General features: G+C 41.1%; 1 protein-coding gene across 7 annotated transcripts in view; it reads left to right on the top strand.

Annotated features, from left to right (window-relative positions):
* Positions 1–353: 353 nt before the first annotated feature.
* DGKH (diacylglycerol kinase eta) overlaps positions 354–26,121 on the top strand; it is a 184,609-nt gene continuing 158,841 nt past the window's right edge. For 4 of the 7 annotated variants that reach the window (XM_068526471.1, XM_068526470.1, XM_068526466.1 and 1 more), the window contains exons 1-2: positions 6,660–6,842; positions 7,514–7,738. In XM_068526471.1, the coding sequence (XP_068382572.1) occupies positions 7,547–7,738 (192 nt within the window). In that variant the 5' untranslated portion in view covers positions 6,660–6,842; positions 7,514–7,546. Of the gene's footprint in view, positions 400–666; positions 692–6,366; positions 6,570–6,659; positions 6,843–7,513; positions 7,739–26,121 lie in introns of those variants that run through there. The other 3 variants (XM_068526468.1, XM_068526469.1, XM_068526467.1) reach the window with 3 other exon arrangements.

Raw genomic sequence — 26,121 nt, 5'->3', positions numbered from 1 at the left:
CCCGTCGCCAGCGCATCGGCCGGCCCAGCCCGGGCTTCCCCCGCCGCTCCCCGCGCGCCCGGCTGCGGCTCGGCGTCGGTCCCCGGGGGAGGCCGCTCCTGTCCCCACTGCCGCCCGGTGCCCCTGACCACCCGGCGGCCGCTTTCGGTTCCGCGCCTTATAAGGCCTGCCAGGGGGGTCACGTGCGTCCCGGGCCGCCCGCCGGGAGGAGGGGGCGGCGGGGAGGAGGGGCGGGAAGCGGAGAGGAAAAGGGGAGGGAGCCGGGGGCGGAGGAAGGAGCGAGGGGCGGATTCTGCGGCCGTGGGAGGCGGAGGTGGTGGCGGCGGCGGCGGTGGCGGCGGCGGGCAGCGGACCGCTCGGAGCTGGACCGAGGAGGAGGAGGAGGAGGAAGAGGTGGAGGTGGAGGAAGGGACCGGAGCGAGGGCGGGAGAGCGCAGCGTGGCGGAAGCCGGAGACGGCGGGAGGGCCGGTGGCTGGCCCCGGGCGGGAGCCGGGGCGGCGGCGGCAGCGGCCGTGAGGACCGCGGCGAGGGAAGCGCATCCAGCGGCCCCGGCGGCGGCGGCGGCGGCGGCGGCGGCGGCGGGGGCCCGGGTCTGCGCGCTCGGGCGGCCGGCGGGCGCGGGCCGGCGCGATGGAGCCGCAGCACGTGCGCCCCGCGCCCGGCGCCCGCAGCCCGGCCTGGGAGGAACCGGTGGGTACAGCGCCCGCGCCCACCCCCTCCCACTTCTCCTCTGTTCCCCATCCCCCGCGCCCGCCCGGGCCGGGTTCCGTTCAGGAAATGGCCCGGGATGAGGTCCCCAGCTGCTTCCCAGCCGGGACAGCGCTTCCTCCGCCGCCCGGGCTCCTCCTCGCGCGCCTCCCGGAGCGCCTTTGTCCGGCCAGCCGAGACTCTCCTAGAGGGGCCGCCGGCGATCCTCTGACCACGGTCCTCGGAGGACCGTTTCCGTGCTTCATCGACTTCTCAACTTTTTAGTTGATTTTAGAGCGAGGCGGGTGGGTAGGGAGGGGGAAAGGAAAATCCCATTCTGTGGGTCCGCGTGCATGGCTCGGAGGCAACCGGTCTTCCCTCCCGAGACCGCGCCCTGGGCCGTCACCTGGGCGCGCAGGTTCCTAGAGATACGCGCTGGCTAGGCGGATCGCGGCTTGAAGCCCAGAACCACGCCTCCGCCTCGTGTTCGCCGCTAAAGCCCCGGGCTTTTCTAGGGGTCAGGGGGTTTGCCAGGGATGAAGCGGGAAGCGGACCTAGATTTCGCCGAGGATTTTCGCTGCCCATACAACGCGGAGGTCGGGTAATTTTAGGGACCAGAGTAACGTGTGCATGTGCATTGTGTGTGCGAGGATAAGGAGCAGGAGCCTGGGGGGCTTCGGATTTGGTCCCTCAAACTCCAACTTCTTTCTTCCAACTCAGACAGTCAGAATCACCTCACATCTCTCCAGAGATTCTACCCCGAAACCCCCGTCTCGCTCAGAGCTCTGTAATCCTGTGTGGGCTGCCTTTTCCCTGGCATCGAATTTTGGCTCTCTACGTCCTGCCTCGATGTTTGCTACTCCGTCTTGGTTGAAATTCTTGAACCTATTTGAAAAGCCTCGTCCGAAATTTCTGGCCTATCAGTATTTTGTTCAACATGTTCGGATGCTCTTTTCCCAGGGACTCCGCGTTATCTGCTCAGGCTGGCCCCCTGCCTGTTGAGAGCTTCTAGGTCAGGTGCTAGGCTTGGTTATCCTTTTTTTTTTTTTTTTTTTTTTCTAATATGTACACTCCCAGCTCCTTTGCCCAAGTACGTTTCTCTACCTTCTGTTTCCCGACCTTTCGGGAGTGTCCTTCAACTCTGATCCATCTGTATCTGCAGCTGTCTTTGCTTTTGTAAATCTGAACATGTTGTTAGGTTGCCCATCTCCTCGTATTTCTTCTATTGTGGTTATTACTGGGGATTAAATTATTCTTGAAACTAAAAATACAATTCAGTTTTGGAGTTTAAATCAAAGATCACTGAGAACTAAATTCAGTGACCTGGTTTTGTAACTTTTTTACTTTTAAACTCTCCTATGTGAAGTCCTTTTTGAACTTGCATACTTTAAGCCAACACCAATCACAATGAAAAATACCCGGTTATATGTATTGTACTTTAAGATGCTGATGCCTCAACTACTTTGTGCCTAGAAAAACAGAGGAAGACGTTTATTTTTGCTTTACTTAAAGTGACAAAAATGAAAATGTTCATTTATTAGCCTTTGAAGCTAGAGCCCGAACAGAAATATGTGAATGAATTGTGACACTTTGTCCAGCTGCAGAATTCTCCTAAAAAAATTAGGTTTATTTTCTTTAAACACTGAAAGCCTTTTTATTTACTCAACAGGTATTTTATACAGCACCTACTATGTTCCAGGACTGTTGGAGCTGACAGCACAGGCACACATCCTTAAATCCTCACAGAGTGTTCATTCTGAGTAGACAGAATGTCTTGTTTCATACATATTAATAGTTTACATTCAGAGAGTCCAAAAAAAAAAAATCTTCAGAGATCTCATGTGTGGTATAAAATGATACTTTTGACAAAGTGATTTTATTTGAAACCCTGTGGCCAGCTATGTCTGACACAAAGTCTAAGAACTAATAAAGGGGATTCTCATTTAATTTCTTAGAAAAGTTATCCAAATTACTGAAAAGTGGTGTATACAAGAAAAAAGAAGGGGTAAATTAGGGGAAATAGAGTATTTAAATGTTAATTATTTCAGACGTGTGGAGCTAAGTGGGGAAATACCAGCTTAATCTAAGTATGTTGGAGGACAGTTTTCCCTTCAAAACAAATTTCATCAAAATCAGGGATTCTTGAACTTTTCTTGGATCAGTGATCCCTTTAAGAATCTAATCAAAGCTATGGACTCTCTTTCTCCCCAAAATGTATGCATGCAACATACATTTAAAAATTTAATAACATTTCAAGGGAATCGCAGAGTTCCCAAAACCAAATCTGTGGACCCTCAAAGACCTTGGGTTAAGAACATCTGCTTTGATCTGGACTCCATTCTGCTATCATTTAAAATCTGTTTTTTTAATTCAAATATAGGCAACTTTAATACTTTGCCATAAAAGTATACTCATTTACATTTATGAAAAGGAATATTCAATACTGAACAGGCGGTATTCACAGCACACAGATCCTGTTGCATTATCCCTTACTGTATATGCCAGCATACATGTAAGGATTTACTTTCCTCATCCTTTTTTGCCGGATCCCAAAATGATGTGATTCTACATAGAACTATTCTGACAGACGAGTAAACATAGTATCAGGAATCGATACTGAGTAATAATAAAGAGAATGAGGCAAGTCTAACTTGAAATGCACCCATGTCTGGAGCTGAGAGGCAGCCGCTGGCCATCATGACGTTTTCTGTACATGGAGATGAAATGAAGTTATTTAGTTAAGTGAGGGCATTTAAATAAACTGTTAGCCTTATCATTACTCCACCTAGGGCACTGGGCCTACAAGAAGATAAATGTTAGCATTCAGGTGTCTGTGTATTTTCTTTAACGCTAGGTCTGGAATGTAATCAAATCTGTGGAAACAGAGACATTACCTACATTTCTAATGAATTAAAAAATACTTTGGTGGTGGAAATAGGTGGGGAGGAAGATATTTAGCCAAGCAGCCCTTACTTGTAGATAATATCCTGGGGGGAAATGGATAGTTAGAATTCTAGCCAGAACTTAGAAGAGTGTGGGAGTATTTACAAAGTAGTTCTTAAACAGTGCAGGGATACTAGAGTACTTTTTACTTGTTAAAATTTATTTTTATTTCCAAATGATTTTTATCTAGTTGGCTCTGATGAAACTATTCAGAACTACTGAAAAATTAGGAAGGGGAGAGTTTCAAAGGAAAAAGGGCCAAAACATAAATGAGAGTTTACAAGTATATTTATGTATTAAGTCTAGATGGCCAAAGGTTTTTGCCTTAGGTACAGTGATGAGCATATGTACATGGAATTGATACCACAATTAATTTCGAAACCTTTTTTGTTGAAGTAACAACTAAGGAAACTTTAATGGAATTTTGAATGTTAACTTCTAAACATGGAATAGATAGTGTATTACGGAAGTAGTTTTAAAGTTTGAATGAAAGCAGGTCTGTACCTGTTCAACCTGCAGTGTTCTTTGCATGGTTCCCATTGATTAGGAACTTGAGTCCTAGAACCTAACTCTTTTTAAAGTGCCTATGTACTTGGGTTCTTCAGAATATAAATGTAGACTTCTTTATGTTTATGATATAATATTTAATGTAAAACCATAGAACATATGAGATTTAAAAGTTGCAAATGGATATTAAACCTCTTGTTATGAGTCGTGATCAATAAGAATGTAATTCAAAATATCTCTATAGATATTAATACGTTAATATTCATAAAGTTGGTATCAGAATGAGAATTGGCTCTAACTTATACATCTTCAATATAATAGTTCTTTTTTTTTTTTTTTAAATGGGGCAGAAAGCCCTATTAAGTAGAAACCTAAACCTAATTTAGTGGTAGCTTCTATTTCCATTTCTTTTTGAATGTAGTGTCTATGTGGCTTATGTCCAAGTTTGTAATAGTGTGTTTGTGATATGTTGTGTTCCAAACAAAGATTTCAAAGTAATAATAATAAATATGTAAGACACATCTAAGAAATTATTTGAAAATCTGAAAACACCAAGTAAGGAAAAATTCAAGGAAATCTTGTAAATTAAAGAAATAATGTAATATGCCACATATTTGCAATTTGTTTTAGTTGCTATTTTGAGGTACATTAAAATGGTTGCAAATATTGAGCTCTTGACATTGCTATTATATTTTTAAGGGAAGCGAAGTGCATTGCAAGTATACAGTATACAGCTTCAATATTGATTCTGGAAATTTTACAGATAAGACCTGAAAAGATGCTAGTGGGTCAGCTACTTTAAATTTGGGATTATTTGAAACAGTTCCTCAGAAGAGATGATTGAAGAAAAGAGGGTTTTTCACGAGCTGCCCTTTGTGGGAAATGATGCAACATTCCTTCACTTGCTTACACAGTATTTCACTCTGAGTATGTGCTAGGGAAATTGTAGAGCAGGGATCATTTATTTAGCATGAGCAGGCTAAGACTGGCTGTGCTTTCAAAGTCACAACCAATTTTTAGAACTTGTTACAGGAGTCTTTGAAGAGCAGGGATAACTGTGAGGTTAATTTTTTATGAAGTAATGAATACCTTTACTTTGAAGTATTAATTGCCCAGCTTTTGCACGGGAAACTGTTTTACTATTTTTAAGTGATCGGTGTTTGAATCAGAGTGAGAAGTGTATTCAGTCTTCTTTTTAAGATCACAGAATAGGCATGGACATTAAACAATGCCTTTTCCTTTAATCACTCTTTGCCTGGCTTCTGGAAAATGTTACTTATATAAAACTTTAAAGGCTAAAGTGTGAACAGAAACATATAATTGACAAACTGACTTTTGTTGTATGATGTGGTAAGGTGACTAGAACATTACAATAAGACACATGATTTTGACTTTGGTCCTGCTTGTGACTTTGGGCCTCAGGTTCTTTACATTAAAAGAGAGGTCTGAACTAGGTTTATTCTTTCAAGAGGCCCTTTACTAGGTGCTCTTATTTACACTGTCAGACCATTAGACTTGTCAGTGACCAAACAGTTGGGTTGGGATAAAGGCCATTATTTTGATTATTTTTTTCTCTTAAAGAATTCCCTTCTCAGCAGTACGTTCTTTGTAGATATAGAATTGCATTTTTACAGAGCCATAAGGGCTCTTAAAGTTTATTTTGCCACTTCCTTCCCTTCCTAAAGAAGACAAATGAGGCCGGAGAAGTAGCCTTTATCAATTAGTATTACCTGGCAGCAATCTCCTGTCTTTGCACATTCAAACTAATCAGCACATTTTACATTTCAGTCAATTTAATCTACCGTGTGGACAGACAGTAGTATTGGGATTGCATCTTGTTTCTTAAAATCTCTTAGAACTGTTAGTTCTGTCACAGCAAATTATTGAGAGTAAGACTGAAACTAAAAACAACCAAACAACAACAACAACAAAAAAAAACCCCAAACTAAAACATCCCTCCCTTAGTCTGGAGGACCCTCAAAGGTCATGTCAGTTGAAAAAATTCGAATGAATCCTGAAGGGCATGAACACGCTAAAGAGACTGAATGCTTTCCTGAAGTGTGAAGAGACTGCATAGTCTGGTAGGGACTTTTTGCCCTACTTAAAAATATAGCTAACACCGGTTTGGAATTCTCTGTGGACGACAAGAGGAATCTGTCATTTTAGCCTCTTCTCCCGGAAGCCCTCCCACACCTACAAGGGTTCTCTGGCACGGGGCGTGCACAACGCACCGCGAGGCTGCTATTCCCAAGTGTCCGCTCGACCAGCTCGCGGGGGACGAGCTGTGAGCGGTGCCTGCCGCCTGTTGATCCCATTTCCTCCTGCTCTAGTCCGGGTTAGGGAGTGGCTCTCCCAGGACTTCCAATGTTTTCGTGCTCGGGCACTGGTGTTCTCACGGCTCCAGTGCATTGTTTTCTTCCAGGCAGTCTCGGTTAGCGCTTCAGCTTAGATATTTATTTTGCATTCTGTCGTCTCGGGCTGCGGGTACTTGCTCCTCTCTGCGCGCTCTCCACGCCCTGGCCAGTTTCCTGTTAGCCAAAGGGATCGCTCTTTCTGAACCAAAAGTTCTCAGAGCCGAGTGGAACCTCCCGGAAAATGCTCTTCTCTTCCGTGTGCGCCGGATGGGAGTGGGGGTGGGCCAGAAACTAAAGGCCACGGTCGGGAGAGCTGAAAGGACCCGAACCCCTAGGCGGAGGCGGGAGAGGTACGGGTCATCCGAGAAGGGCTCCGGGGTCCGGAGACAGACAAGGGGGCAGCGCCCATCCATCTCGGGGCCGGAGGGGACTTTTACTCGCGGGAACTGTGTGGCGAGGCCCAAGTGTCTCTGGAGAGATTCTGGGTCCAGGAGGTGGCGGGAGCACCCAGGGTAGCCGGGAGGAAGCTAGGTTCCCTTTCTACTCCCGGGGCCGTTCTTGCCCCTGCTGCCCGGGGACCGAGGGAGGGAGCATCGCCACTGCCGGGCCTGCGGGGATGGGATGCGGAGGCTTCGCGTCTCCCCCGCCCTCCCGTCCATCCTGGGGACCCCGGACCCTAGGGGAAGTGGGAGGTTGTCCCAATCCCTCTGTCGCTCCCATCCTCTCTACCCGCCTCGGTTGTATTCCAGGTCAGGAACCCTGTAACATCCCGAGGCTGGGTGCACTGGCGTCCCAGCGGGCCTGGGTCCGTGTCCCCTGCGCCCCACCGCGGTCGCCACTCAGGCGGGAGCGGAGCGCGGGATCCTGGAGGGCCCCGGCCGCGGGAGGCGTCTGGTCCCCGGCGACCCTTCCCCCGCGGGGCCGGCTGGGGGAGGGGAAGATGGCGGCGGCGCCTGGGCGCGGGGCTCCGGGCCCGGCTCGAGCAGAGCCCACCTACTGACCACCGCCGCCGCCCCCGCAGGGCGGTGCTGTGTCCCCACAGGAGTCGGAGAGGATGGCGGGGGCCGGCGGCCAGCACCACCCTCCGGGCGCCGCGGGAGGAGCAGCCGCCGCGGCCGGCGCCGCGGTCACCCCCGCCACTGCCTCGGCCGGGCCCGGAGAGGATTCGTCCGACAGCGAAGCGGAGCAAGAGGGACCCCAGAAACTGATCCGCAAAGTGTCCACCTCGGGGCAGATCCGGACCAAGGTGAGGCGGGCCCAAGGGGAGCGTGGAAGGCGGGAGGCGGCTGGGCGGGTAAGAGGAGAGTGGGCGCCTGGGGCGCAGGGCGATCCCGGGAAAGTGTGGAGCCGAGGTGAGGGCGGGGCCTGGGCCCGGAGGCGGGGCCTGGGGGAGCCGGACGGCGCGCCGCAGGAAGGGATTCCCGGCCGGCGCGCTGGGGCCTCCAGGGTGGGTTCCGGGGGAGCTGGGTGGGCAGGGGCGGAGGAGAAAGGAACCAGGGAGCGTGGGAAAAAGCGGAAGCGCTGTTTAGAGTTCCCACTCAGGGATCTAAAAAGGAGTGTTTCATTTTTGGTCCTACCTGCCGTGCAACGGTTCGGTAGAGTGTGTGCGTTGCGCAGGGAGCGAAGTGCAGGCTGACCAGCCAGAGCTGCAGTGAACTTCGCCACCTTCCCTTCCCGTGGGCAGCAGCCTGCCTCTCCCTGGCCCACTCTGAGCGGGTGGATGGGGAGGTGACACCTGACAGCCCCTGTGCCCCTTTGCTGCCCTTTGGTAAATGATGCTCGCGGTTAACCGCACCCTGCGCGGCACAAACAACAGACCTCACTGGAGTACTAGGTTCCCGCTAAGTGCAGTGTTCTTATCTTATCGACACACCCATGGTTATTTTTAATGATGAAAAGTAACCGCTTTGTGTTACATGGAGATTAGCATGCTGTGCTACTCTTTGTGTAGCAGGCACTGTTGACCTGTGAGGGCTCAAAGTTGAGAGTTTTAATTTGATTTTATATGTATATATCGCAAATGCTTACGACTGAAGGATTATTTATACGCTCTAATTTTCATCATACTGTAGAAATCATCACGCGGAGAGTCAGTTATCACGGGGGGACTTTAACGAGGAATTTGCAAAGGGAACCAATAAAATCATTGGATTTGTGTGCTCTTTAAGAATAAATTTGCAGAAGTTAATTCATTCTATACCTATTTTTATGAGAATTTGTTTTCTAAGGTTAATGGACCCATATATGAAAATAGAACTTTTATTATATGCCTGTGGGTTCATGTTTGCACCTGCCTCCTTATTTTCTAAAATAAATATGTGTAAGCACACACACAGCTGTTAACAAGCTGCACTTAGAGAAGAGTCAGAGATGCTTCCTTTTCAAGTGCGCATCTTGTAACCTCCTTTTAACAGTGACATTTTTAATTTAATATTATTTTGATAAATTAAGGATATGGAGTTTAATGTATTTTTAGAAGATTAAGGCTAAACAAAATAGGGACTTTCCTAACAGAGAGTACCTTTAACATTTGAAATCTTAGTTAAAAAAAAAGTTCACGAAACTGTGTTAATAATGGGCAAAATGGCAGGTTTTAAAAAAGTGGTATTTTTATACATTCAACTGAAATGGTAAAAATTCTATGTATACTTATATGAAGATTGACCAGTAAATTCATACTGTTTGGAAGAAAATTTAGAGATAACTCTAATTTGAATTGAGTAACGTCAAACAACAAATTTGTTGTGAGTACCACTAAAATTTGAAGGGTTCTTGAACTCATGACGATAGCTACGATTATATTCTTTAAATTTGATACTATCTATGGTTTGGGGTAAAGTATCTATATCGAGACTAAGAGTAAATTCAAAAAGCATGTTTATTCTTGGTTTTCCATTTAACTTTCTCACAAAACTATTTAGCACATAATGTTTTGCCATGATTAGGGATAATTAGTGATCATTCAATGAAATGTTCCTTAAATTTCTAAAGATGTATTGAATTTCAGAAGTCCTGTCTTTTATACTAGCTTATACAAGTGCATACAAGTTCATCAACAGTATCATATATGGACACATGAAATCAGGGCCTAAACCGGCTGAAACTGGTGGGCCTTGTCTTCCCTGCCTGTCCCAACCCCCCAATCCAGACTGTTCATCTGTGCTACAGATTTCATCCATTACATCTCTTACCACAGGTACTGATTCTCAGGGCTGAGGGCAGGGCAGTGGGCGGAATTCATAGAATGGGAGCTGCTAAATTTCACTGTTGATTTCCAGTCTTCAGTTGTGATCCAGATGAGAGTTAAGGGAAAAGATCTTTAGAAAAGGACAGACACTCTTGATCCCTTCCACAGGTGTGTAAGATGGGGGAGCCTGGAGGAGAAGGAGGCCCTGAGACTAGCCCAAGGCTTAGTCATATTTAAGACAGCAGGAGCTTGTATATCCCGAAGATAAACCAAGGGACCACTAGGTCTCACAAGTTGTGATTACTAATGGTATCTTCTGTCCTGGTTATGTAGCAGCCTGGGGTGGTGTCTGTGGCACACGCACACGTATTTACACGCACATATCCATGTGCTTACATATGTCTGCACACATATGCTCTCTCTTTGGAAAGCACTTATGTACAGACATACAAAGGGCCTACAGCAGAGTGAGTTGCACATAGAGGTCGTAAGTATTTCTTGAATGACTATGTGTATATATTACATACATACATATAATGCTTCATATATATAGGTATTATTGTTAAAATGCAGTACTTATTTTAGTGTCCTTTAAGATCCTTAGGATCATAAAGCTGTTTGGTGTCTAGTTTAGGTTTGGAGTGAACAACAGCCACTAACTTAAGTAATTACCTTATTTGAAGTGAAGTGTTCCTTGTTGTGAATGCTGGTTAATGTTTTAAATAATTTGAGTGTTAGTGAAGAACCTTAAGTTAATTGTGGCATTTGGAAAGTATCCAGACTTTTCTTAATTGAAAAAGTAACATGTGCATATAGTAAGACATTCAGACAGTGTGAGAGGATATTTGGTGATGGTAGGGTATCCAGTGAAAAGTCATCTCCCTCCCGCGTTAGACCACATAGTCTCTGTCTCAGAGGCAATTGTTGACATTTTCTTGGTGTGTTTCCAGAAAATTTCTATGCACATACAGAAATATATATGTGTGTGTGTGTGTGTGTGTGTGTGTGTATATATATAAATATGTAGTATTTAAAAAATACTAATGAGAACATTCTCTACACATTCTGCATCTCGTTTGTTTGAAACATGGAGATCATTTCTCTAATGCTTGACTACGACTACCTCATTCTTTCTAATGATGGCAAAGTATTCCATTATATTAAGTTGAGCTAAGTGAAGTTGCTCTGTCAGTAGGTCAGAATGCTAAAGAGAAGGGCTGGGAGGTGGGGAAAATGGGGAGAAGTACACACTTTCAATTATAAGATGAATATGCTCTGGGGATTTAATGTACAGCATAGTGACTGTAGTTAATAATACTGTATTGTGTACTTGAAATTTGCTAAGAGAATAGCAAAGTATTCCCACCACACACACACACACACACACACACACACACACACACACACACATTCTTAGCTGTGAGGTGATGGATATATTAATTAACTTAATTGTGGTAATCATTCCACAATGTATATGTCTATCAAATCATCACATTGTGTACTTTAAGTATATACAATTTTACTTGTCTGTTATACCTCCATAAAGCTGGAAAAAAATGGTCCAATATGGGAAATTTCATACGGTTTAACCTGCATGTTATGTCATCATTTAATTAACCAGCTCCCTATGAAAGGAAGTATGGGCTATTTTAAGACAACACTAATCTCAGCTTTTTTGCAGTGGATACAATGTACTTTTTTTTTTTTTTGTAAATTTATTTATTTTATTTATTTATTTTTGGCTGCGTTGGGTCTTCGTTGCTGCACGCAGGTTTTCTCTAGTTGGGGAGAGTGGGGCTACTCTTCGTTGCTGTGAGCGGGCTTCTCATTGCGGTGGCTTCTCTCATTGTGGAGCACGGGCTCTAGGCGTGCGGGCTTCAGTAGTTGCGGCACGGGCTCTAGAGCACAGGCTCAATAGTTGTGGCTCACGGGCTTAGCTGCTCCGTGGCATGTGGGATCTTCCCGGACCAGGGATCAAACCCGCGTCCCCTACATTGGCAGGTGGATTCTCAACCACTGTGCCACCAGGGAAGCCCCCAATGTACTTTTTAAATAAAGAATAAATAAGACTGGCATGCCTTTTAAATTCGTGTGGTTTAATAAAATGCTTATGTACATTTTAGTACCCTTGTCACATCCTCACATTGTATGCTCTTTGTTCCCGTTTTCATTTCCCATTTTTTCCTCCTGTTTCTTTGCCTTGCTGTCATCTCTACTATTTTTCTCTTTCTCTGTTTTTCACTTTTTTCCTTTCTCTGTATCAGCTAAATGGAATTTCAGGTAGTCTCATCTAGCTACCCAGGTGCTAAACGCTAGATAATTTTATGGGTGCCTCGATTTCCCCAAAGGAAAAAAAAATCACTTATATACAAAAGTTTAAATAGTGCTGATGTGGGGAAGCCAAAGGGAGCTGTAACTCATCAAACCTCTTCCTCTCTCTTTACCCTTGACTGTTATCCCTAAATTCTTAGTCTTGTTTCAAGGAGAAGCTTGATTTTGCATTCAGATTTACTGTTGTGGAGAATTTCACAGGTGTTTGCTGGGAGTGAGACGTTCTGAAACAGCACTGATACAACCTCACACCAGCTTGGTTTTGAACATGAGTGTGAAGGACAGTTGGTTTGCTTTTTGTTGGCCCATGAATACTGTAGTCTTTCATTTTGCAACGAATGGCTGGAGGAACATTGGTCAGGTTTATAGACTAGGATTGTTCAACCGTCATAAGCCAAACAGTGTAAACAAGTGGGAACCATCTCAATGACTTCTTTTCACACTGACTCATCTTGGCTAAGGTCTTGAAGCTTCATGTGTCAAAAATATTTCCTAATTTGGTTTATTATGCTCGCATTTATTTTTTTTGACATTGCTGTCTTCTTACAGTTAATTTTAATGTCCACAAATGAGTCTCTAAATTTAGGTAAAACATACCTAAACACTGGAAAGATATTCAGAACTTTGCAACATTATATCTGGATTAGGACATCTCTTTCAGCCCATTAAAAGAATAACCACCACATTCTTCAGTTGGTACCTTGGTTTTACTTTAACATGAAGGATGTATAAATAAACTCTTATATCTTTATGGTAAGGCATAATCAATATGGAAATATTGATTTGTATTTTTCACCGCTTTATGAGATACAATTTGTGCAATTAAAACATTATTTTTCACCATAAACCTTCGATAGAGTAGATTAGGGAAGACTCGCTCAGTGTTTCCATATTGATTTTGATAGGTGATAAGCAGGAAGATATCTTGAATTAGAATAATTAACATTCATCTAGGCAGAAATCAGCTAACTTTTTCTATAAAGGGCCAGGTAGTAAATATTTTAAGCTTTGTGGGCCGCAGTCTGTGTTGAAATTACTCAATTCTACTGTTGTAGTATAAAAGCAGCTATAGATAATACTTAAATACCTATATGCAGCTGTAATGTAGTATATGCGTAGTATATGTCTATATGTGGTAAAATGTGACTACATTTGTTCCAATAAAACTTTATTTAAGGATGTTGACATTTGAGTTCATAACATTTTTATGTGTTAAAAAATATTATGTTTTTAAAAAAGCCATTTAAACATGTAAAAACCTTCTTAACTTGTGGGCTGTATACTATCAGGTGCCAGAAGTATATGGCCCATGGATTTGTCTTGTGGGCTGTAGTTTTTTGATCCCTATCCTAGGTGATGGAAAACGGTTTGCAAAGCACTACAAAGTTAAGGTGCTGTGAAATGCAATCAGCGTTTAGGGGACCAAAAATAGCTAGATTTCAATCCATTTAAAAATCTCATCTTTGTAGAACATTTTATTTTTAGCTTGGTTTGCGTCTTTGCTTCCATTTTAATGTGAACTAAATATAGACTGGAAACTCTGAGTCTTGGTACGCTAATATATGGTATAACAGCTTTCTTTCCATTTTGATTACAAGTTAAACATGATATCCCATTAATAAAGATAAGAGAAGTAATAAATAATTTACTAAACCTTTACATTTAACTTAAGATGCATTATTTGAAGGTATCTAAATTTAGAAAGCTTTCAGTTAGTTTAAGGTTGCATGTTTGCTATTGTGGTGAGAGTGATGGAAGGTTATATGAAACTACTATTGTAAATGACTCAGGGCTCCTTACTGTTTCCAGGGTACAGTGTTTCATTCATATTGGATTTGTTAGGCTTTACTTGCTCAGGAAATACATATATAGCAAAGGTTTTAATTAAAGAGAGTTTGTTTCATGTCTAAAAATAGACCTTTGAAAAAGACCATAACATGTTCATTATATGTCCATGCCCATTACATTTTCCCTTGGCAAATTAGCTTGATTTTGTTGGGTATGGAGTATTTTTTTCTGTGAATATTTAGTTATTTGAAACACATTTGTAGTTTTGATTTGGTTAAGTGGCTTAAGATGGTCAATAGCCATTGTTGATAATGGCCTTAATTTAAGATTCAATGTACATTGTTTCTACTTTAGATTGTCACTTATTTTTTTCAAATGAACATATATGGCAATAGTTCCCCTCCCTGCCTCCCTCTCTCCCCCCACTTTTTGTTAGAAGGATATTGGGAAGACTTGTTAGCCTCTTGTTTTCGTTTTTAATTTTTATTGGAGTATAGTTGATTTACAATGTTGTGTTAGTTTCTGCTGTACAGGAAAGTAAATCAGTTATATGTATACATATATCCACTCTTATTTAGAGTCTTTTCCCATATGGGTCATTACAGAGTACTGAGTACAGTTCCCTGTGCTATACAGTAGGTCATTATTAGTTATCTAAGCCTTTTGTTTTACACCAAGGAAATATGATTAGCTTTATCATGTGTGGAGCTGGAATCTCTAAACTTCTCACTGTGCGGTTTGAATACCAGGACTTTCTCAAACCATCAGATTATAATTTAGTATAATAAAGCTTTTTTTTAATAAAGTTTGGGGCATTTATGTCAGAAATTTGAAGATACCTTTCTCCTTAGCATTTTATTGTTTACAGAGCAGTTTTATATACATGATCTCATTGAACAGTTGCTTAAAACCATCTGAATTTTACAACTGATAAAACTGAGACCAAGTTTGAACATCTGCCGAGTAAATGGCAGGGTTGGAACTCAAAAGCAGGACTTCGAAACACTGGATGGCTTCCAAATGTCTTCTTTTAAGTCCCGTAAGCTTCTTGGGTTTTGAAACTTGACATCTACAGTGTACAAGTATGGATGTATGCGGGTGTCTCCTTACCTCTCCTGCCTCTTCTCCTCTCCCCTAAATTCCCCTCTCCGCCCCCTTCCCTTCCCTCCTCCTTCCTGCCCTGCCCTTTATTCGTTTGTTTAATCTGTGAACGTATCTGTGACCAATGTTTTAGGTATCCTAATGCCTTTTTTGCAATCGAAACCTCTGTTTTTAGTGAGATGTTAAAGAGGATATGTTTGAAAAGTGAATTGTGGAATAAAAGATTTCAGCTGAAATTTATATTAATTTTAATTACTGTTGGACAAATCATGGAATCGCTTTAAAATGTCTTTAGAAGGACTAATTTAGAAGAAATGCTTATAGGTATCTAACACTTCAAATAGATTTTCAAAGAAAACTGTTAGTTTCACTTTTATACGGTAAGATGCTATTTTTAGAAGGTCATGGTATAGCACTAAAAAGAATTATATAAAGTACTTTTCCATTGGCCTATTAAGGCATAGTTGAGGAAAAAATATGAGTAAAATTTATTTTTAAATAAATGGCTAAGGAATGAAAATGACATTTTGAGGGCCCGATTTTCTCCATCTGACTCTTTAATTTAGATAAGAAAAGGTTCCAGGGTGTATACCTGAGCAGGCACACTGTTTTGAGTGGGATTATTGGTACAAACTCATATAGTACTTTAAAATTATGTTATAATATTATATGTATATATGACTATATACTATCTCCATGGTTTGTGAAGCATAGTGGTAAAATGAACACCTGTGAACCAGCTTTGGAACGAGAACATTTTCAACATCACGCATCTACCTGTGTGCCCCTTGTCTTTTCTACTCCTTTGTTGCCCCTCAATTCATTCAAAAAGATATTTATGGTGTCCAAGTACTGTCATAGGTGCCAGGGATAGAGCAGTAAACAAAACCAAAATAGATGAAAACCCCTGCCCTCATGGGGCTCACATTTTAATGCAGGGAGAATTTATAACTTATAAATATGTAAAATGAATAGTATATTAGAAGGTGAGAAGTGCTATAGAGAAAAAAAAGCATGAATGGGAGCGGGGGTGGGGTAGGAAGGGGAAGGTCTTCCTGAGAAGGTGACATCTGAGCAATGACCTTGAGGAAATGAGCTACGCAGACCTCTGGGGGGGAAAGAAGTCAGGCAGAAGGAACAGCGGCTGCAAAGATCAAGAAACAAGCTACAACAAGGAGGCGGTCCGTGGGGCTGAAGTGGGGTGGGGGGATGGGAGTGGAGGGGAAGCAGGTGGAAAGCTGGAAGTAAGTTAACAGTAAGGTAGTGTAGAGTTGCTTGCTTGGGGTTCATGCATTCCATAGTCTGGATGGACTTCAGAGGGCTCCCCAAATTTTGTGTCCATGTGTATGCCCCTCAGAAGACTAAAACCACTGATTTGTAAAGGGGAATTGCAGGACAGACAATAAAAGACAGATGAAAAAAATACAAACACACACTATAACCATCTGTTGTTGTGGTCATTTGGAGAAATGCTAAAATTAGGAGTGGGTTCAGTGCAATGAAAGGAGAAACTCCATTGGACAGCAGGGTCCCCTGGGGCAGTTAGGTAGTGTCGGGTTTGCTTCTCAGCTCTTCCATGTGCAATTAGGTGACCTTCACCATGTTATTTAACGTGGCAGAGAATGCCGTGCTCCTCAATATCTGGGTTTCCCCTGTCCTTCCTGGCCCGCTTTGAGACTTCATTTTCCGCGTGCAGATAGGTGAGGCTGTGTCAACTGAGTTTGGGCCGCTGGAATATGAGTGGGCATGATGTTTGTTACTTGGCCTCTAAAGCCATTTGTGGGACTCTCCATGCTTTGTCCCTTCTCTCACGTGCCAGATGGATGTCGATTATCCAGTGGAAGGAGCTTGGATCCCTGCCTCATAGAGCAGAGCCTCTGTGCTCCTGCCCCCAAACCTCACTGGCCAAATTGGATTGTGACACAAAAGGGAAATGGACCTTTACTGTGTTCAGCCCCAGAGATTTGGGTATTGTTTGCTACAACAGTTAGCATACTCTTAACCAATACACTTCATTTCTCTGAACTTCAGATTTCTCATTTGCAAAATAGGGATAGTGATTCTGACCTCAAAGGGTAGTGATGAGGATTAAGGAAATACACAGTATGCTTTTGTATCCATGATTATTATAATTCTTTTCCAAAACTGGTATAAAAATCCTGATAACACAGTTATTCCTGATACACGTGCCTTCTAAATACTGTAATCAGTAGGCTACACAGACCACTGTCCTTTGTTGACTATTTAAAGGACTTGATAAAACTATGTATTTTTACAGACCGTCATTTTGTCATTTGGAAAACTGTCTTTGCTACCGTGCAGGGCCCTTTGGACATACGAAAACCCATACTGCCAGAGCAGTGAAGATGGGCTCCCTCGATGACTTTCATGAGGGCCAACCTTGTTTCTAGAGTAAGATATGCTACAAATGTCTTAGGGAAAAAATACTTCATTAAGAACAAACGACCACTTGGAGGTGGTAGTGGAGATAATTGGCCAGGTAGGCTTTTAGGTGCATCCATGGCCAAGTCTGCTTTATCCTGGGCTGATGTTTACACCTTCCATTTCTCCCCTTCCCCAGCTCCCACGATCTGGCTTTTGCCCCAGCCACTTCATGAAAACCTCTTTTGCAAAGGTCACTAATGATCTAATTGCTAACATCCAGTGGTCTCTTTTTAGTTTTCACTCAGCTGTGTTTCTTGCAATTTTGACACTGTTGACCATTTTTTTTTCTCACGCATTCCCCTTTGGCTTTCAAAGTTTAATCCCTCTTATCTTTTTCATTAGCTTTTACTGCCTCTCAGCCTCAATCCTTGATTCCTTTTGCTAATGCTGAATGTGTGTGTCTCCTAGGATTCTCACTCTCTTTGCTTTTCCTTGGTTGATCTGATCCATTAGGTTAGGCTTTGACTACCAGCTGCACCCATCTTTCTCCAGCCTGTGCTCTCTCCTGAGATCTGGACCCTTTGCCTACTAGACATTTCCTATGGTGGGTCCTGTAACCATCTCAGCCTCAGTATTTTCACAAACAGATTTAAATACACAAGCTCCCCACCTCCCTGGCCACATTTTGCTCCATTACTTTTATAGGAAGGATTTGCCTTGTAGTTAACTCTGATTTTTTGTCTTGCTGATAATCTTCATTAATTCATTTGCTTTTAGCAAATATGCGTTCAATGCCTACTATGGCTAGGCCGAGTGCTAGGGCCTGGGGAAACAGTGGTGTATAAAGCAGATACAGTCCCTTGCCTCATGGAGCTCAATTAGCAGTCACCAAGTTTGGTCAATTGTGTATTTTCATAGATTATCTCCTTTAATGCTCATAATAAAACTAAGTAGGTAGGTACAAATATTATCCCCATTTTAGAAACAAGGAAACCAAGGTTTAGATAAATAACTTGCCCAAGGTCACCCAGCCATCAAGCGACCTGCTGGATGCCTGATTTAACTATTATGATATATAGTACCGTCCCTTTCTCTACTGCTTGCATCTGTGGTGAATTCATTCCTTCCTCCCCATTTCTATTGCTGTTTCCCCAACCTTCACTTAACCTTTATAATTTAGCATTTGGATTTTTGTCATGGATTTCCTCTCTGGTCCATTCTCTACTACTGCTCTGCCAGAGCTATCTTTATAAAAGAGAAGTATGATCATAACACATTTTGCATCAACTCTTAGTCATTACCCATTACTGGTGGGATAAAGTCTAAATTTCTTAACATTGCTTCCTAGGTCTTTCTCAGTTTAATGCTAGACTACCTTTCTATTCATTTAATCATTATTTATTGAGTACTGTTGTAGTTGCTGGAATGGCAAAATCACATAAAAAAGCCTGCTTACTAGAGCTTGTAGTCTATTGAGGGAGAAGTTAATAAACATGTAAGGAAATATATACCAGATGTTCATAAGCATAATTAAGGAAAATAAAACAGGATAAAGGGAGAGGGAGTGATGGAGCAATGTGTGTACAGTTGAGTGTGTGTAAAGTATTTTGAATGAATTGGTCCAGGAAAGACTGTCTTTGATGAGGTAATATTTGAACGGGGATCTGAATGAAGTGACATGAGCCATGCAGATATCTGGTGTCAGAGTGTACCAGGCAGAGTCAATACTGTAGTCTCCAGTCGGCCACTGTTCTGTGGGCAGTCACGCCAAACCCCTCTCTGTTCCCAGAGTCAGGCAGGTGCTGTCACACCTCCAAGTCTTTGCATGAGTTATTCCATCTACCTGGAATGCCTCCTCTTTCCGGGTTTCTCTGCCTGATTTATTTGATACTATCATTTCCCCACATCTCTGAAAATATTTGAAGTGGTTTACATTCAATACTGTGTATCAAGCTTAGGTAAAATGTAGCTAGGAGTGTAGGACCAGGAGGAAGCTTAGTGGGTTAGTCTATAGAGCAGAGACTCTGCTCTCTCTTTCTCTTTATAAAATATAATATAATAATATACAATGTATAATATAGTAATATTTCATATTATATATTATACACAATACATAAGATGCACAATACAACATATAATAATTTTATAACACTATAATATATAATATATTATGTATATTATATAATATATAAAGATATGTTATATATTTATATGTCATATAATATATATATAATTATATTTTATAAATGTAATAAAGATAAGTTGTAAATTTGGCCCCAAGCTTCATGGCAGCCAGAGCAACAAGATCACTTACAAAATGTTAATGTCAGTGGTGAAAAAGCCCTCTAGATTTTAGCAGGAAAAACAGTTTTTCTAGATCCCGAAGAATGCGTTGTGTTCTGCCAGTCTTCACGGGGGAGTTACTAAGGGGTGAGGTAGACACTCCCCTACATCATAACACAAATGCTAGAGGTGTCCTTACAATGTCTCCCCTTGTAAGGTCCGGACACGATCTAAACGGCAACTTCATGACAGCAGTTCTGGAGGGGATTTAAGTAAGGCAGTTTTAGTTATGGCTAAATCCAGGCATAAAATCCAAAATGTTTTTGAAGATTGAATAAATGGCATGTACTTCAGGCAATACTCCTGTTAAACTGGGCGTCTGCTGAAATACTTTCAAAGTATTGTAGCAGCTCAGGTTATCTGCTGTTATTTATTTATTCAGGTGCTGTTGATAAGAGGGGATTGAGTGGTATGTTTTCAGCTGATCTAGAAAGAAAAATCTGATGTTTCTCGGTGGTTCTCCACTTCATATCTCTAATAAAATGGTTTTACATCTAGGTTTTTAAAAACTATATTTGCAGTGTTTTATGAGTGCAATGCAGAATATTAAAAACATGTATACATTTTAGGAAAGTTATGAGAAGAGTGTTGACCTCATGGACCCCTGGAAAGGTCTTGGGGACACTTTGACAATTGTTATGTTTGCACAATGTATCTGGACTGATTTTTTTTTTTTTTTCTTTGAGAGAGACAGCCAGGAGGATATCTGGAGGAAGAGCAGAACAAGCAAAGAGAAAAGCAAATGCAAAGGCCCTGAGGTGGAAACATACCTGAGAGAGTCCAAAAATGTTAAGAGGCTGAGGGTGGCTTGGAGCGAAGTAGGGCGGGGGGAGTAAGTAGCAGGGAAGACCCCAAGAGAGGTCAGGGGGACGACAGACACGTTGTGGTGATTTCCATGAGACAATATACATATTTAGCCTGGTGGCTGGTACATAATTAACATTTAATAGATGCTAGTTATCATAGTACTATTAAAGGAATACAGTTGCAAGTTTGATCTTTAAAATAAAAGCAGCCTCTAAAACAAACTCTTTAGAAATAGCAGAGACACAGAGCCATAGCTAGAGAGAGACCTAGGAGTCAAGTGAGGGCTTCTTTAAAATAGTGAAATGATTCTTTTTTTTAGGAGAAAGAAGAGAATATTGGTGGTCTGAGGAGACTAATCCAGTTGAGAGGGAAGATTAGATGATGCAGGAAAGAGAGGAAAATTCCTGGAGCAATGTTCTTAAATACATGAGGCAAGACGGGATCTTGTGAGTAGCTGGGAGCTCCTTTGCTGGGAGCAGGGCAGTTTATCCATAGTATTGGGTAGATGCAGTGGTAAGCGTTTCTGGAAGTTCTTTTCTGATTCTTTCAGTTTTCTTAGTGGAATAAGAAGCTGGGTCCTCAGCTGAGAAGATATTAGCGATCTGAAGAGAGAGGAAAAGGTATGAAATACTTGAATGGGAGAGTGGGAAAGTGAATGGAGTAGAGAAATATGATGTGAATATCAAGTGGCATTAAGGGCACACCTGAAGTGAGGGGCCATGAGTTTAAGGTAAGCACTGCCAGCCTGGTATGGGACCATGTTTGGCTGCAAGGGTATAAGCACGGAATAAGTGGAGAATTGGATTAAACCAGGGTTAAGGTTTGTCTCTGTAAATATGGCAAAGCAAGAGGGGACGGGGAGCTTGAGGGTGGATACGGAGGAGAGATTATCATGACAAGCTCTGGCATTTGTGTTAGGTACCCAATGAGTGCTTGAAGCAGGTCCTAGGAAGTAAGTGTGGGACCCAGCAGCTAAGGAAGGGTGGAAGGGAAAAATCATTGCAGAGTTAAACTTTAGTCATTCAAATTAAAAAAGAAGAAGAAAGAAGATAAAAGAAAGACTACCAAAAGAAGCTCTCCAGTTTTAATTATTTTAAATATGTTTTACAGATGCATTACTAATAGGTTTTCCTGGGGAAATCTCGAGATCATGTACTCACAGCTGGTGTCCCTCCATCAGTAAAGTACGGAGAATATTTTATGTAGAACATGAAACAAAAAGTTCCTCAAAGAAGTAAATAGATCTGGTTTGGAATTTTTTTAAATCATGCAAATGAAACCCTAACATGCATGAAGTAACCCATGAGTCCCAGTTCCAGCTCTTATTGGTTAACTTACAGGACCTCTCTAAGCCTTGGTTTCCTGGTATTAAACCATATTAAAGCTCTTGTGAGGATCAAGTCGTTAGCTCAATGCCTGGCACACAGTAAATGCTAGTAAATGTTAGCTATGTTATTCAAGCATCTTGAGGTGAATGGCCCTTTTTCAAGAAGGTGCCTCTGTGCTTACAAGTATATAAGTGAGTGAGGTGCTAGTGAAATCTTCAGTCATAGTGAAAAAAATTTCAGGCTTATTCTGCCTTTGGCATGCCAGAGCTCAGAGCTGTTTGACTGTAAACCTTTTTGTAAGTTGGGAAGTTTACAGAGATTTTATCATAAATCTAGTTAAGATTCCACAGCAAAGGGAGGAATGTTGAAGGAGGAGATTCAACTTTCCCCTGGTACCACTTCTGCCTTATCATCACCCATACCTGTCATAACAGTTCTAAATTATTCCCATTTGAGTATTCATGGTCTTTCCTCTCCTCCTCTTAAAGAAGAAGCACTCTAGCTTGTTGGATCAGCTTCTTCATTCTCCTTGGTTATGGGGCAGGAGAGTAGATATGATGAACCGACAGGAAAAAATTCCCTCTACGGCATTAGTACCTTAAGGGTCTTACTATATGTGGTATAATTGAGAGGCTGGAATGAACAGGAAGTCACATGTGCTTGGCTTTCTTCTTAATGCAAACTGTGAGCATGTGTGAGACATTCCTTGGGCAATATGTGGGCAAAGGAAGAGGACTGGGGTCCTACGTGAGCAAGTAAGAGAAATAGCCAGTAAAATAAAGATCATCGTCATCATTGTGATTCCATGTATAGCTACAGGCTGATAAAGCCTGGGGACTTGATGTACACTTTAATTCACCATCTCTAGTATACTATGAGCACGTTATATATAAAATATTTAAATTATAAAGCAGTGTACACCCATGTTCATGGCAGCATTATTCATAGAAGCCAAAAAAATGGATGGATGGATGGGTAAACAAAATGTGGTCTATACATACAATAGGATATTAGCCTAAAAAAGGAAAGAAATTCTGACACTGCTACAACATGGATAAACCTTGAAGACATTATGCTAAGTGAAATAAGCCAGCCACAAAAGGACAGATACTGTATAATTCTACTTACATGAAGTCCCTGGAGTAGTCAAACTCAGAGAAACAAAAAATAGAATGGTCGGTTCCAGGGGCTGGAAGGAGTGGGGAATGGGGAGTTAGTGTTTAATGGGTACAGGGGTTCAGTTTTGCAAGAGGAAATCGTTCTGGGGATGGATGGTGGTGATGGTCGCACAACAACATGCATGTACTTAACACAACTGAACTGTACACTTAAACATGGTTAAAATGGTAAATTTTATGTTATGTGTATTTTACCACAGTTAAAACAAATTATAAAGCAAGCTTCATAGGAACAGCCCACTATAAACTAAAACACTAATATTACAAGAATTTTTTAGTGAAACACTCAAGAAATGTGCAGAACATCAAGACAATTATGAAAACATCAGGAAAACTATGAAACTTTGCTGAGTAACAAAAAGAATTCAAATGAATGGTCTTAAGTTTTACCTAATTTATCTGTAAGTTTTACACAATTACAAATACATTTGCTATTGGGATTTTGGCTTACTGAAATGACCTGAAAGGTCATACAATAATATCTAGTTACACACTGAAAAGGAAGAGTAATGAAGTGGGCCTTAACCAATCAGATGTAATTAAACTTCGCACAAAGCTGCAAAAAAATTAATGTGGCTTTGATATGGGAATAAAGTGAGAGATCAGTGGAACAGAATAAAAAGTCCAGAAACTTGCCCACAAATATATAAGAATATATTTTACTCTACAGATAATATTTCAAATCAATGGTGAAAAAGATGGATTACTCAGTAATTCCTCTTGTGGCAACTAGCTCACCATTCAATTAAAAAAACTGGAAGCCCAATCCTTACCTCACACTATGGACTACGTAGTTTCCAGATGGGTTAAAGATCAAATTTATAATAATTAAATCATAAAAGTACTAGAATACACAAAGGTAAGTAATTGCATAGTCTCAGGGTTGGAGACAATTTTAAAATGTGATACTAAGGAAGAAAACAGAAAGTAAAAGCTTGCTGAATCCTGACATTGAAACTCACCATGAACCAAGTTGCAAGGCAGATGATTTCCCAAATTACTCCTGTGTTTAACTAGAAAAATTCTCATTCTGAAAAGGGAACCCTCCTACCCTGTTGGTGGGAATGTAAATTGGTACAGCCTCTAGGGAAAACAGTATGGAGGTTCCTTGAAAAACTAAAAATAGAGCTACCATATGATCCAGCAATCCCACTCCTGGGCACATATCTGGAGAAAACCATAATTCGAAAAGATACATGCACCCCATTGTTCACTGCAGCACTGTTTACAATAGCCAGGACATAGAAGCAACGTAAATGTCCATCGACAGAGGAATGGGTAAAGAAGAGGTGGTACATATATACAATGGAATATTACTCAGCCATAAAAAAGAATGAAATAATGCCATTTGCAGCAACATGGATGCAACTAGAGATTATCATACTAAGTGAATTAAGACAGAGAAAGACAAATATCATATGATATCACTTATATGTGGAATCTAAAAAAAAGGGTACAAATGAACTTATCTACAAAACAGAAATAGAGTCACAGGTGTAGAAAACAAACTTATGGTTACCGGGGGTAAGGGGGAGAGGATAAATTGGGAGATTGGGATTGGCATATACACAGTATTATATATAAAATAGATAACTAATAAGGAACTACTGTATAGCACAGGGAACTCTACTCAGTACTCTGTAATGGCCTATATGGGAAAAGAATCTAAAAAAGAGTGGATATATGTATATATATAACTGATTCACTTTGCTGTACACTTGAACAAACACAACATTGTAAATCAACTATACTCCAATAAAAATTAAAAAAAGATTCTCATTCTATGTTTATGACACAAATGTCCAATAATAAAGCATTGTTTAAGTGATTTTGCTATATCCATATCAAAAAAATCACTGTTCCTTCAGATGCACAGTGCCTGGCAGAAAGAAGTTGTTCAGGAGGTACATAAATGAACAAATAGACAAATTAATTCACATCATGTTGACATGGAAGATACCCACAATATAATGGACAGAAAAAGGAGATTATAATACTATGGGTAGCCATGTGTAGCCCCGTGGAAGGAAATAACAGAGATACAGTGGTTTCTCATTGTATTACAGATTTATGGATATTTACTCTTCTCTTTATTTCTATTTTTAAATTCTTTTTACAGGTTACATGTTTGCATTTGTAATAAGAAATAACTTTAGTTTTTAAATTTGGATATACCTCATTACAGAAAAATGCAAAAAAATTTTTGAATTCTCATACACCAAAGGAATTCAAATACCACTCAGTGTGCATTAATAAAATGTGTCTGATAAATACGTGGCATAATACTTCATATTTCTAGAGGTGAATTAAACATTTCTGTAGGAATAATCAAAGGTGGATGGTATTATTCACCTAGCAGCATGCATTAATTTTTCCTTTTCTGTATAAAGGAATAATTGAATAATAATTCAGCAATTTATCATTTCTGTAAAAGCAAAGTCAAACAAAAAACCCCTACAGGTGTGATCCATACTTATAAATAAGATTACTATGAAGATTATTGAGATGTTAGAAGCTGGAAGTCTGCATAACCTAATAAAATCAATAGCCCTTAAAAAGGGTGGTTAAAATTTGCCAGATTTGTAAATATGGCTTGTAAGCTGAACATACCTTAAGACTGACCTAGGCTTTTAATTTGTTTCTTTTAATAAACTGAATATTAACTCTTCAAATTTTTGATAATAAAAAGCCTTGGCTATTGGTAACATTTCTAAAACTTATTTGAACAAAGAATACTTAGCAAATTATAATGTATTGAAAGAACACTAATAGGAACTTGTCTGACAAAATGTACTCCTTTTGTGAAAAATTCCCTTCTTTCAGCCCCTGACACAGAGTATAAGCATGTCAATTAGAAATGCTTCATATGCAGAAACCATTGAAATTTATCAGTAATTTGACATTATAAGACAAAATACATGGCCCAAGTCAGTGATAACATACATCAAATGACAAATATTAGTGAATTTCTGCCTTTGCGTCACTGTGAGGTCAGAAGTCATACCTTCAGGTATCCGGCAATCTTCAGTGCAACTTGCTGACATCATTGTGTAACACAGCACAACATTTAGTATAATTTTCCACATAATAAACAATACTACATGCATTTACTTAACATTTTATATAATGGATCCTCATTATTCACGTGGGTTCTGTATTTGCTAATTCACCTACTTGCTAA

This window comes from Eschrichtius robustus, chromosome 18 (assembly GCF_028021215.1).
Source record: "Eschrichtius robustus isolate mEscRob2 chromosome 18, mEscRob2.pri, whole genome shotgun sequence".
Classification (NCBI taxonomy): domain Eukaryota; kingdom Metazoa; phylum Chordata; class Mammalia; order Artiodactyla; family Eschrichtiidae; genus Eschrichtius; species Eschrichtius robustus.
The sequence above is the reverse complement of the archived record's forward strand: the minus strand, read 5'-3'. Positions and strand labels throughout refer to the sequence as shown.